Source organism: Rattus norvegicus, chromosome 9 (assembly GCF_021556685.1).
Source record: "Rattus norvegicus strain SHRSP/BbbUtx chromosome 9, alternate assembly SHRSP_T2T, whole genome shotgun sequence".
Lineage (NCBI taxonomy): Eukaryota > Metazoa > Chordata > Mammalia > Rodentia > Muridae > Rattus > Rattus norvegicus.
The window spans coordinates 29,409,590-29,423,047 of NC_141542.1; the positions used below are offsets into that span (position 1 = coordinate 29,409,590).

The following is a 13,458-nucleotide window of genomic DNA, read 5'->3' on the forward strand; positions in this document are numbered from 1 at the left end:
GAAACAAAGAAAGAAAAAGGAAGGAGGGAAGGAAGGGAGGAAGGGAGGAAGGGAGGAAGGGCTGAGAGATGGCTGTGTGATTACTGAGAGCATTTGCTACTCTTCTGGACCACCTCAGTTTGGCTTCGTTTGTTTTTTTGAGGCAGGGTCTCATGTAGCCGAGACTGGTGTCTAATTCTCTTTGGAGATGATGATAGCCTTGAGTTTGTGTCACTTCTGCCTGGACCTCAGTGCTGTCTCCAAGCACACCCCTCACCTGGTTTATGCATTTTCCGTGGGAACTCAGGGCTCCAGGAATGGCAGGAAGGAAAGTTACCTGCCTCCTGCTCAGCCTTTTTGATGCCATGCGGGGAGGAGGGCGCAACACAGTGGGTCCCCACGTCAAAAAGTAAGTACAGCCAGGCACAGAGGTGCATGCTTTTAATCTCAGCACTGGGCAAGCAGAGGCAGGTGGATCTCTGTAAGTTTGAGACCAGCCTCGGCTACCCAGGATAACCCTGTCCCAAAAACAAATCAATACAGTAACTGCCCTCAACCTTGGCCAGAGAAGTTTCCTCCTTGCAGCGGACACAGACTCAGGACTGGCCTGAATGCTAAGACTGAGCAACGGTTGTGTTCTTCGCTCCATACGAGGTGTCTATATCAACCCACACATCGCCCGAGGGAGGCCTGCAGAGCATCACGGAAGCAGGGCTGAAAAGATGAGAACCAAAGGATGGGAGGTGAGCTGTGAAAATGCTGGCCGCCGCCCTCACAGCCTAGTGCGGCTGTGGCTACCTGCAGAGCATCCTGACAAGGTTAGCCAACATTCCAGCAAGCGCTGCTGACTGGACTCACTGGGTTATTAACAAAGAAAAAGGAGAGCTCATAAAGGTCGTGGGAAGGCAGCTGCAGGATGTGTAGTGAGTGGGGGAGGAGACGTACAAGTGGATGCATGTGTGAGGTTGCAAGGAATAAATATATTAAATAAAGGGAAAACCCGGTACTTGGGAGGCAGGGGCAGGAGAACCAGCCGAGGTCAGCGTTGGCTGCGGAGCAGACTCAAGGCCAGCTGTACTGCATGAGACTTTGTCTCCGAAGAACAGAGGTAGGGCCTGGAAGGATGGCTCAGCAGTTAGCTGTCACCGAGGACCTGAGTTTGGTGCCAAGCACCTATGTCAGGTGGCTCATCTGTAACTCCATCTCCAGGGCCAATGCCTTAGACACACACATACACACACTTAAGAACAGTTGTGTGAAGGGTTGGGGATTAAGCTCAGTGGTAGAGCGCTTGCCTAGCAAGTGCAAGGCCCTGGATTCGGTCCCCAGCTCTGGAAAAAAAAAACAAACCAAAACAGTTTGTGTGTGTGTGTGTGTGTGTGTGTGTGTGTGTGTGTGTGTGTGTGTGTGTTGAGTTGGTCTCTCTAGGTAGCCTCCCTGCTATCCTAGAACTCATTTTGAACTTGAACTCACAGAGATCTACCTGTCTAGACTAAAGGCATGTGCCACCGTGCCAGGCAATAATAAAAATTCTAAGGCAAAAATAAACAAGTGAACTAATTGATTTAATTAAAAATGAACAGAGGCGTTGGTGTGGAGATGTGGGTTAGTAGCAGAGTGCTTGCTTATCGGTCAGGAAACCCTAGGGGTCCTCCCCCCCAACATAACAATTTAGGTAAAAATAGTAAGAACAGAGGTGGTTGTAAGCAAATGGTAAGAGGTTTTCTGGGCATCTTTTAAGTTATAGGAACAGCAGCAGAGGCGCCACAGTTAAGAATACCGGCTGCTCTTTCAGAGGACCTGGGTTCAATTCCCAGTTCCCACAGGAGGCTCACATCTATTTGTCACTATAGTTCCATAGGTTCCAATGTTGTCTTCTAGCCTTCTAGCTTCCTTGGGCACCAGATACATACATAAGCACATATATATGTATGTATATGTATATACATATATATATATATATATGCAATGCACCCATATGCATGATGTTGATGAAGAATGAAGAAGAGGAGGAGGAGGAGGAGGAGGAGGAGGAAGAGGCAGAAGCAGTAGCAGCAGCTTGGGCAGGCCACTCAGTCTGTCTGAGCTGCAGTTGTGAGTTGAAGCATCTGGACGATGACATGAAGAGCTGCGTCCCACCATCCCATCCCCCTGGAGGCTCTCTGGCCAGTGGATGGCAATTGCTCTCACGTAGAGCCAGGGACTAGGCTTGGGAAAGGCTTTGAGAAGCTGGGGCTGGTGGCACACACCTTTAATCCCAGCCGGCATGTGAAGGCCAAGGCAGATGGGTATCTGTGATTTGGAGGCCAGCCTGGTTTACCTAGTGAGGTCCATGCAAATCAGGGCCACACGGTGAAGACCTTGTCTCAAACAGAAGAGCCTCTGAGGACTGTGAAGGAGGGTGTGAGAGGGTGGGTACCCAGCTCCTGGGATGGAGCGGGACCTGAGTTCCCTGACACCCCTCCTCCCCAGAAAGCATTGCGAGCTAGGGGGTAGGGCAGAGCAGCTGAGGTACAGCTGGGCCTGTGGCCTGGGAGGCAGACTAGGGGAGCCTCCTCCCTAACCCACACCTCAGCAGCAGCTGGGCCTGCGGCCTGACAGGCTAGGGGAGCCTCCTCCCCCAGCAGGTACCTCACGCTGCAACTGGGTCATGCCTCGTCACGAGTGGGCCATGGCTAGGACATGGCTGCTGCTTTTCCTGGGCCTCAGGTGTCAGGCTCTACCATCAGGTAAGTCCCTCTTGTCTCCCTGTGTGGCTGTTACTGAGCTCATCCCCTAGTGCCGGCTGAGCAGCTACAGCGATGGAGGGAATCCACGGCTCTCTGGTTCTGAGGTCTCATGTCCTCCAGATGGGTCAGTAGGGTCTGCTGTCCCTCTTGGAAGCATAGGGATGGGAAGGCATCCCCTGCAGGTGGGGTAGCCCTGGCTAATCAGGAGGCTGAGATAGGAGAGGACAAAGTTCAAGGCCAGTCTAGGCAACATAATGAGGATTGTCTCAAAAGAAAATGTAATGTGTGTGTGTGTGTGTGTGTGTGTGTGTGTGTGTGTGTGTGTGTGTGTGACCTATAGCATACAGTACAGTCCTGGCTCCATGAACCTCCACCTTTTGTGGGTTTCCATTTGGTATGCTCTTTCTCTCCTTTATGAGTGAGTTCTGGGGTTGAGGCTAGATCTCATGCAGGTTAGCACTCTGCCACTGGGCTACACACACACACACACACACACACACAGTTCCTCACTATGGGAGACATTGTGAGGATGTCCTTCCGGCCCTCAGAGCTCTATCTTCCAACAGAGACCAGGGTGTCTCAAGTTCACTTCCAACTCAGGGAAGGTAGTGAGACAGCAGCCAAGGATCCTGTCCATCTGAAGCATGGGCATGTATGGGGTGAGTCAAGGGGTCTACTTGATATAAGCTCGCCCCTAGTGTGTCCTGGAGATTTCATTGATCAGGAGAAGGCTCAGCAGGAGAACTGTGTAGTAAGAGCTCTGGTTTCTTTAAAAACCCAGTTATCTTGTATGACTGTCTCTGTTTCAATCCCAGGTGTGGGATATGGGGCTGCTTCAGACTGTCCATGGCTGTTAACTATGATAGTCTCGTGTGTACGTGTGTGTGTGTGTGTGTGTGTGTGTGTGTGTGTGTGTGCGTGTGTGTGTGTGTGCGTGTGTGTCTGTGTGTGTGTGGGGGGGAACTTTTGCCAACTTCAGATCTTCAATTCTGGGGGTTTCAGAGTAGGTATAAGTGGGAGAGCCCCTAGAGGGCCTGAGGTGACTGAGGTGACTGCTGACAAAGAAGATCGAGCTTGTCTGAAGGAACTCATCCACCCTAGTCAGCAGGAAGTCGCCTATAGAGGACTACACCCCTATCCACGCTAACCTTCTCTCTGTTCTGCCCAGTGTTGGTGTGTTGGAAGGGAGGTAGAAGCCGTCTGTCCTGGGCTTTGGGACAGAAGTGCTTGGAGTGAGGAGAAACGATCTGGGAGGCTTTATAGAGAAACTGAAGGCTCACTCCCGGCCTTCTCCAGTCCCTTTGTTTGCAAGGCCTTAGTAATATTAACACAATATTTCCAAAGCTTGGGCTGGAGAGATGGCTCAGTGGTCAAGATCACTGACTGCTCTTCCAGAGGTCCTGAGTTCAAATCCCAGCAACCACATGGTGGCTCACAACCATCTGTAATGGGATCTGATGCCCTCTTCTGGCCTGCAGATGAACGTGCAGATAGAGCACTCATGAAATAAATCTTTAAAAAAATATTTCCGGGGCTGGAGAGATGGCTCGGTTGTTAAGGGCACTGACCACTCTTCCAGAGGTTCTGAGTTCAAATCCCAGCAACCACATGGTGGTTCACAGCCATCTGTAATGGGATCTGATGCCCTCTTCTGGTATGTGTTAAGAGAGCAACAGTGTACTCATATACATAAAGTAAATAAAAAAAAAAAAGTATTTCCAAGCTTACTTACCAAAGCATCCCGTTATCTGTACTTCACAAAGATTCTAGTGGGAGATTTGAACGTCAGTGGATTAAGAGGGTTGAGCCAGGGGCCATCCTCGGCTCTGTGTGAAACCTCGTCCACACTTATCCTCGGTGTCACATGGCACAATATAGGACACTCCTCAAGGCAAGACGACAGATTTGTGGTCACAGAGGCTCCAGTTCGCATGTTCACGGGAAGTACACTCAGTGTCCCTAGACCAGGTATCTGGCCGCCAAACACTCATCTTCCATAGCCTCTCTGGGGCATCTCTTTACCTTGGCCACACAAGAGATCATAGTGTCAATTTGTTTCCAGCTGTTAATATTGCAGATTTTACTTAGGTTGTGGAGGCACAGATCTGACTCCACAGGTTGTACTCTGGTCTCCACAGGCGCATGCGCCACCAGTGCCCCATCTGTTCTCTTACACACTCACATACACACACACACACTCACACATGATAGATACACAGACACACACTCACACACACAGACATACACACAGACACACACACAATAGATACACACACAATACACACACACACGATACACACACACACACGATACACACAGAGAGACATACACACGATACACACAGAGAGACACACACGATACACACACACATGATACACACACATGATACACACACACAGAGACACACACGATTCACACAGACACACACACAGACACACACGCGATAGATACACACACAATACATACACACAGACACACACACACAGACACACACACAGACACACACATGATAGATACACATACACGATAGATATACACACACACAATACACACACACACAGACACACACACATGATAGATACACACACAGAGACACACACAGACACACACACATGATAGATACACACACAGACACACACAGACACACATATGATAGATACACAGAGAGAGACACACATACACACACACAATAGATACACACACATGATAGATATACACACACACGATAGATACACACACATAGACACACACACAGACACACACACACGATAGATACACACACAGAGACACACACAGACACACACACATGATAGATACACACACAGACACACACACAGACACACACACAGACACACATATGATAGATACACAGAGAGAGACACACATACACACACAATAGATACACACACATGATAGATATACACACACACGATAGATACACACACACACAGACACGCACACAGAGTAAATGTTGTTGTTGTTGTTGTCATTGTTTTTGAGACAGGGTTTCTCTGTGTAGCCCTGGACCTCACTCTATAGACCAGGCTGTCCTGAAACTCAGAGATGTGCCTGCCTCTGCCTCCTGAGTGCTGGGATTAAAGGTGTGAGTCACCATAGCCTGACATACAAAGTAAATTGGGTTTTTTTGTTGTTGTTGTTGTTGTTGTTTTTTAAATATTATAAGAATGTAATTTTTCAAAACTAGATTTATTTATGAGTGCATATGAGTACCGTGTTGCTGTCTTCAGACACACCAGAAGATGGCCTTGGATCCCATTACAGATGGCTGTGAGCCACCATGTAGGTACTAGGAATGAAACACAGGTCCCCTGGAAGAGCAGCCAGTGCTCTTAACCATTGAGCCATCTCCCGCCCAGTAAATTTTTTTTTTAAGAGGAGAAAAAAGTGGGGCTGAAGAGACGGCTTAGTGATTAAGAGCACTGGCTGCTCTTCCAGAGGACCTGTGTTTCATTCCTAGTACCTACATGGTGGCTCGCAACCATCTATGACTCCAGTCCCAGAGAGTCTGATGCCCCTTGTGGCCTATGTGGTGCACGGACAGGACAGACTTGCCATCAAAACACTATTACATGTAAAAATAAAATCAAATCTAAAAAAAAGGTTTGGGGGGCTGGAGAGACGGCTCAGTGGTTAAGAGCACTGACTGTTCTTCCAGAGGTCCTGTGTTCAATTCCCAGCAACCACATGGTGGCTCACAACCATCTGTAATGGGATCCGATGCCCTCTTCTGGTGTGTCTGAAGACAGCGACAGTGTACTCATATAAATAAAATAAATCTTAAAAAAAAAAGTTTAAAAACGTCCAGTAAGAGTCCATGCCAGGGCACAGCTCTGTTGAGTTTAATCCCCAGCACTGGGTGTGCTGTGTGCTCAGTGTGGAGGTGGGCGCAGGAGGATCCAGAATTCAAAGTGTTCCTTGACTCCATGTGGAGTTTGAGGCCAGCCTGGGCTACATAATGAGAGATCTCATAGGCAAACCAAAATGAAGTAGAAAAAAATAGGATTTGAATATAGAAGAGATTAGCCCTTTTAAAAACTTATATTATTGCCAGATCACTCCTGTATGGTGATCGGTAATCTGTCTCCTCATCTTGGTGCTGGGGACCAAACCCAGGGCTCCGTGTGTTAAAGAAGCATCCATCCTTCCGCAGAGCTTCATCTTTCCCTCCTTTCGTTTATGTTAAGTTTTAAATTTCACGTATATGCATGAGTGGGTGGGTCTGGCAGTCGTAGGACAACTTCCCAGATTCAGGTTTTTGACTTCTATCAGGAAGGCTCCTAGGTTTGAACTCAGATTTGGAAACACGTTCTCACTCAGTCTAGTTAGCTCCCATTTTGAACGGCTTATGACTTATGTCATACAACTCCCCCATCGGCTTCAGCCTCCCATGTTCTGGGAGTACAGACATGAATAGCCACATCAGGCTTGGGTGTTTGTTCCAAGAAGGGAGGTTCCAGGTATATTTGAAGCTTCCTCTGCTCTCACTCCAGGTCCTCTTCCTCCTTCCCTTCCCCCCTCCCCAGAGGCACCAGCTCTCCTCAGGCCTCACAACACGGTATTATAACCACTTGTTTATGAAGCTGATGCCTTTCCCACAGGACAAAGTTCCTCGAAGGCCCAGGCAACGTCAATTTTACACACCCAGCAGCAGGCAGAGGAAGGAGTTGCTGGGCCATGGTGGGGCATGCTTTAGTCCTAGCACTTTAGTCGTAGGCACAGGCAGGCAGACCTCTGTGTCAGAGGTCTGCAAAGCCAGGGCCACAGAGAGAAACCCTGTTACAAAAGGGGTGGGAGGCTCAGAAAGGATAGATGGATAGATAGCAGGAAGACCGATGGAGGATGGAGGATGGATGGATTATAAGAGAAAGAGGGAGATGGCTCAGTGAGTCAGAACTCTGGCTGCACAAGCATGAGGACCTGAGTTCAAATCCTCAGCACCCATGTGAAAAACTGCCCATCGATGTAAGCATGTTTGTCATCCTGGCACCTGTACATGTACACACACACACACACACACACACATACACACACGATAGATACACACACAGAGACACACACAGGCACACACGGCACACACACAGACACACACACAGGCACACACACACAGACATACACAGGCACTCACACAGACACACACACAGACACAGACACACAGACACACACACAGACACACAGAGAGACACACAGAGACACACAGAGACACACACAGAGAAACACACACACATATAGATACACAGACACAGATACACACACAATAGATAAAGCAATTTACACACACACACACATACATACACAATAGATACAGCACATGTACACACATAGAGAGACACAGAGACACACACACAGATACACACATGATAGATACAGCACATGTACACATACACACATGATAGATACAGCACATGTACACATGCACACACACACAGAGAAACACAGAGAGACACACATACAGACACACACAGACATACACACAGACACACACACAGACACACACACAGACACACATACAGACACATACATGATAGATACAGCACATGTACACATACACACACAGACACACGATAGATACAGCACATGTACACATGCACACACACACACACACGATAGATACACACAGAGAGACATACACACACGATAGATACAGCACATATACACACAGACACACACAGACACACATACAGAGACACAGAGAGACATAGAGAGAGAGACACACAGAGACAGACACACAGATACACACACAATAGATACAGCACATTTACACACACACACACACACGATAGATAGATACAGCACATGTACACACGCACACACGCACACATAAAGTAGAAACTTAAGGTTCTTGCAAAAGTCAGTTGTGTTGAATGGTGCTCTGCTAAAACAAGCACATGAAAGGACACATGATGAAGGAAGGACTCTTCACTAATGACACGAGATCTGTTTTTTTTGTTTTGTTTTGTTTTGTTTTGTTTTGTTTTGTTTTGTTTTGTTTTGTTTGGAGCTGGGGACCGAACCCAGGGCCTTGTGCTTCCTAGGCAAGCGCTCTGCCACTGAGCTAAGTCCCCAACCCCCAAAGAGCCATTTCTAAACAGATCCACGCCCCTGTATTCTTTCTTTCCCACTACCCCTGGTGGGTAGTGGGCTAGAAGGGAGCTTAAAGCATTTAAAAACCATCACTAGAAATAGGCGTTGAAAAAAATTAAAGTTACTCACACCAAAAAGAAAGAAACCAGAAAGAAAAGTCTGATGAAAGGAAGAAGGAGGTTGTGGCTGGACTCTGGTTACTCTGCGGGTTTTTTTTTTTTTTTGTTGTTTTTGTTTTGTTTTTGTTTTTTTTCTTTTCTTTTCTTTTTTTTTCCGGAGCTGGGGACCAAACCAGGGCGCGTGCTAGGCAAGCGCTCTACCACTGAGCTAAATCCCCAACTCCTCTTCGGGCTTTTTTTTCTCCGCCTTTTCAACTTCCTAATACTACATAGGAGAGCAAAAAAAAAAAAAAAAAAAAAAAAAAGAACAGGAAGGAGAGGGGTGGATGTTATTGTTAGACTACTTCTGATACTGCTGGTCAGAGGCATCAAGTTGGGGCAAGCTTGATCTTCACCGTCAGGATGAATAATTTCTTCTTTTGCTTTCTTCTTTGCACATGGCTATTTAGCAAACCATGACCAACGGCAACCAACCACCCACGAACACCCACCGAACCCCTCACCCCGTCTCTCAGAGCTCTAGCATTCGTACTCCCTCTAAAAAGTCCCCAGGGTTCCAAACATCACACAAGCGTAGAAACTGTTTGCCACTGGCAAAACTACGCCCTTGCTAGAGCCCGAGGCAAACCACAGTCAGCTGCTGCGGACAATGCAAAGCAGCCCCGCGTCCGCACACCTGGGATTAAAACGAAAGCACGTTCTTATTTCTGTGTTTTTAAAGAAATCAAAATTCTTACTCTTGCAGGCATCGCTGGCACCCCCTTTCCTTCTTTGGCTCCACCCGTCACGCTGCTGGTGGACGGAAGGCGGCACACGCTGGTGGTCTGCCTGGTCCTGGACGCAGCACCCCCTGGCCTTGACAGCCTTGTCTGGTTCTCAGGTGGAAACGGCAGTGCACTAGACGCCTTCACCTACGGGCCCTCTCCGGCACCAGATGGCACCTGGACTAGCCTGGGCCAGCTTTCCTTGTCCTCTGAAGAGCTTGAAGCTTGGGAGCCCTTGGTCTGCCACACTAGGCCTGCAGCCGGAGGCCTCAACAGGAGCACGCACCCCCTCCAGCTGTCAGGTGGGGATGCAGCCTGGGGAGGCCAGGATATGTTGGGGAGCAGAGGGGGAGGCGGTGGGCATGGAGCGGTAGGCCCTGGCTCCTGTAGAGTGTGTTGAGGCCACGATACCTGGACTTTGCAGCTGTGATACATGGTTCTCTCTTGAGCCTGTAATCCCAGCACTTGAGAAGTAGAGGCAGGAGAGGAGGATCAGGAGTTCAAAGCTATCCTCAGCTGCATAGTGAGTTCAAGGCCTGCTTGGGCTACATGAGACCCCGTCTCAAAAACCAAAGCAAAAGCAAATCTAGAGGAAAAAAAAAAAAAAAGCAAATCTAGGCTCTGATCTGTGATTGCTGTGATTAATAGCTTTCAATGTGTTAATAGGTGCACATATATGTATGTTATATATATGTATATATAAATGTACATAAACAATTCATATACATGTTAGACCCAACATTAAAAACTAAGCCCCTAACACTCACCAACTTTACTCTGTGCCAACCCCGATTCTAAATGTTTCATTTTATTTATTTATTTATTTATTTATTCACTTATTTATTTATTTAGTTTTCCAAGACAGGGTTTTACACACAGTTTCTTTGTGTAGCCCTGGCTGTACTGGAACTCGCTCTGTAGACCAGGCTGGCCTCAAACTCCCAGAGATCTGCCTGCTTATTTTAAGTTTTTTAAAGATATATATATTTTTTTTCTTTTCTTTTTTTCGGAGCTGGGGACCGAACCCAGGGCCTTGCGCTTGCTAGGCAAGTGCTCTACCACTGAGCTAAATCCCCAGCCCCATATTATTATTTTAAAGTCTGTGTGTGTGTGTGTGTGTGTGTGTGTGTGTGTGTGTGTGTGTGTGTGTTTTATGGTTTTTGAGACAGGGTTTTCTGTGTAGCCCAGGACGTCCTGGAACTCACTATGAAAATCAGGCTGGCCTTGAACTCACAGAGATCCTCTTTGAACTCACAGAGATCCTCCTTCCTGCCTCTGCCTCCTGAGTGCTGGGATTTTTTTTTTCTTTTCTTTTTTTCGGAGCTGGGGACCGAACCCAGGGCCTTGCTAGGCAAGCGCTCTACCACTGAGCTAAATCCCCAACCCACTGAGTGCTGGGATTAAAAGTGTGCATCACCATGCCCTGCTCCCAGCTTTTTAATGAGGATGCTAGGGGTCCAACTCAGGAAAAGCTTTTCACCAGCTAAGCCTTCTTCTCAGCCAAGCAGACTGGGCTGGCTAGCCAGTGAGTCTAAGGGTCTGCCTGTCAGTGCTGGCCACCATTACCTGTTTGTTTCTTTGTTTTCTGAGACAGGTTTTTATTTGTGTAGCCCTGGCTGTCGGACTGGGGATAGGACTCAGGTCCTACTGGTGTATAGCAAGCACTGTCATGGTTGAGCATTCGGGTCACCTCAGTCTTAACACCTCCCAAAGAGGCTCTGCTTGCTGAAGAAAATCCCCTGCCTACAGCAGAAGCTGTAAATGAATAGGTTCCTTGTGGGAGGGGACTGACATGCCTCTTAGGGCTGTCAGGCAGGAAGTCAGGGGTGTCTCCTCAGGACTTGCTAACAAGTGGGCTCAGGCTCTCCACATATGTCCAGATGCCCTGCAAGTTAACCAGGTATAGGCATAGGTCTGGGACTATGAGGTGCATGCTTGCCCCATAGTTCTCACTCCTTTCTTCTTGACCTACAGGGGAAGAAGCTTCCACAGACAGAACCTGCCCTCAGGAGACTCTCAGGGGTAAGTCCTCAGCGGGGAGGGGAGGGGCAGTGATTGGGAACAAGAGTCTGAGTACCAGGCAGGTGGCATCGAGCTCTAATTCAACCGTGGGTCCGGTGAGTTGGCTGTCGGGGGACTGACAGGTTTCCAGTGAAGGGATTGTTTGCTCGGGGCTAGCCTGGGTTTCAGGCTTCCCTCAGAAGGGGATTTATTCCTAGGTCCCAGTGCAGCAGGGCAGATGAGAGCTAAAACAAGGGACCTGATGACTCCTTGGGTAAGGGATGGCAGGTATAAAAGCCTGTGTGCTATTTAATTACCTCAGGTGCTGGGAAGAGCCCTGGCTAACAATCACAACGGCCATCCCAGAGACACTGAGCTATTTACTCTTTGCCTCAGACGCCCATTCCTGCCAGCCTGCCTCCCCTGCCAAATAAAATAAAACGAGGCCTAAGTGGGAAGAAGGCACTAATCATTACCTGGAGAAACTAAGGTTAGATGCCGGGAAGGAAGGTGGAGCAAGAGAGAGTGGCCAACAGGCCCTCCCTGTCCGGGGCTCCTGGAGACTAACAGCTCCTTCTTCTGCAGGGACACAACGTCAGGTACTGCGGCTGAGCGTCCTGCGTCTGCTCCTCTTCAAGCTGCTTCTGCTAGATGTGTTCCTGACCTGCAGCCGCCTCTGTGTGCTGGCGGGCCAGCACCTATTGCCACCACCCTCAAGCAAGCAAGCCCCAGCTTCCACCCACCAAAGTTGGACTTAATGAGGTTATGAGCTTGATCTTGTCCACCCATCTAAGTCTAGGGTGGTAACACTGGACACTACTGCTCCCTGGGGCAGGAAACACAGAGTCCCGGAGCTGGTGATCCCCGCTCAGTGTTTCTTGTTCAAACTGGGGACTTCCTTGTTTTTGTGTATGTGGTCTCCCTCTTCCTGTGATTAGAGCTATCGGGGACTGGAGTCTTGCCTCCCCTATCAGACTGAGACTTTGGGAGGAAAAGGACTATGTCTCTCCCATCAGACTGGGCAGGAGGATGTGCCCGGTAACTAGGCACAATATAAAAGGTTTATACAACACAAACACATCACAAAGCTTTTCATTTGTGTGTCTGGGGGACATGGTGTGGTACCAGACATAGAGGGTCTGGGTAGGCTATCTGAAGAAAGAGTGGGAACCTGGAAATTGCAGAGTGGGTATGGGGTTCAGGGAAGGGCTGCAAGGACTCTCTCCTTCCACTACTGTCAGTCACTGGACAAGGGCCCTTTCTGTTTCCTGACCCCTAGCCCAGCCTCTGTGAAAGGGCAGAGTGGAGCCAGAGTCAGGGAGTAGTGCTTAGCTGCTCACTTGCACAGACTTGACAGAGAGAGCAGGGCCAGCATTCCCAGGGTACCAGGACCACATCCAATACTCCCAGAAGACATTAATTGCAAACCTACGCACTATTAATTAAAGGTCATTATTCACAGATATTCACCCAGCATCAGCCAGGAGCCAGGTGCTACAAAGGTGTGGTGTCTTAGCTAGGGTTTTACTGCTGTGAACAGACACCACGACCATGGCAACTCTTATAAAGGACAACATTTCACTGGGGTTCAGAGGTTCAGTCCATCATCATCGTGGTGGGAAACATGGCAGCAAGCGAGCAGACAGGGTCCTAAGAGTCCTACATGAGCTACTTGAGAGTTCTACATTTGCATCCATAGGCAGCAGGAAGAGAGAGTGGGCCACAAGATCTATCTTGAGCTTCTGCAATCTCAGATCCCATCCT

General features: G+C 48.5%; 1 protein-coding gene across 3 annotated transcripts; it reads left to right on the plus strand.

Annotated features, from left to right (window-relative positions):
* Window positions 1-2,379: 2,379 nt before the first annotated feature.
* Ptcra (pre T-cell antigen receptor alpha) lies at window positions 2,380-12,767 on the plus strand. 3 transcript variants are annotated; one of them, XM_087564410.1, is made up of 4 exons: window positions 2,380-2,708; window positions 9,810-9,995; window positions 11,668-11,715; window positions 12,280-12,767. In XM_087564410.1, exons 1-4 carry the CDS (start codon window positions 2,630-2,632, stop codon window positions 12,450-12,452), a joined length of 486 nt encoding a protein of 161 aa, XP_087420536.1. In that variant the 5' UTR covers window positions 2,380-2,629; the 3' UTR covers window positions 12,453-12,767. The 3 variants fall into 3 exon arrangements, 2 of the variants coding, with proteins under 2 accessions (XP_087420536.1, NP_001400550.1); XR_015628377.1 differs by lacking the exon at window positions 12,280-12,767 and adding an exon at window positions 12,091-12,184 and having other exon boundaries at window positions 2,479-2,708; window positions 9,675-9,995; window positions 11,668-11,968; NM_001413621.1 differs by having other exon boundaries at window positions 2,519-2,708; window positions 9,675-9,995.
* The last annotated feature ends 691 nt before the right edge of the window (window positions 12,768-13,458 follow it).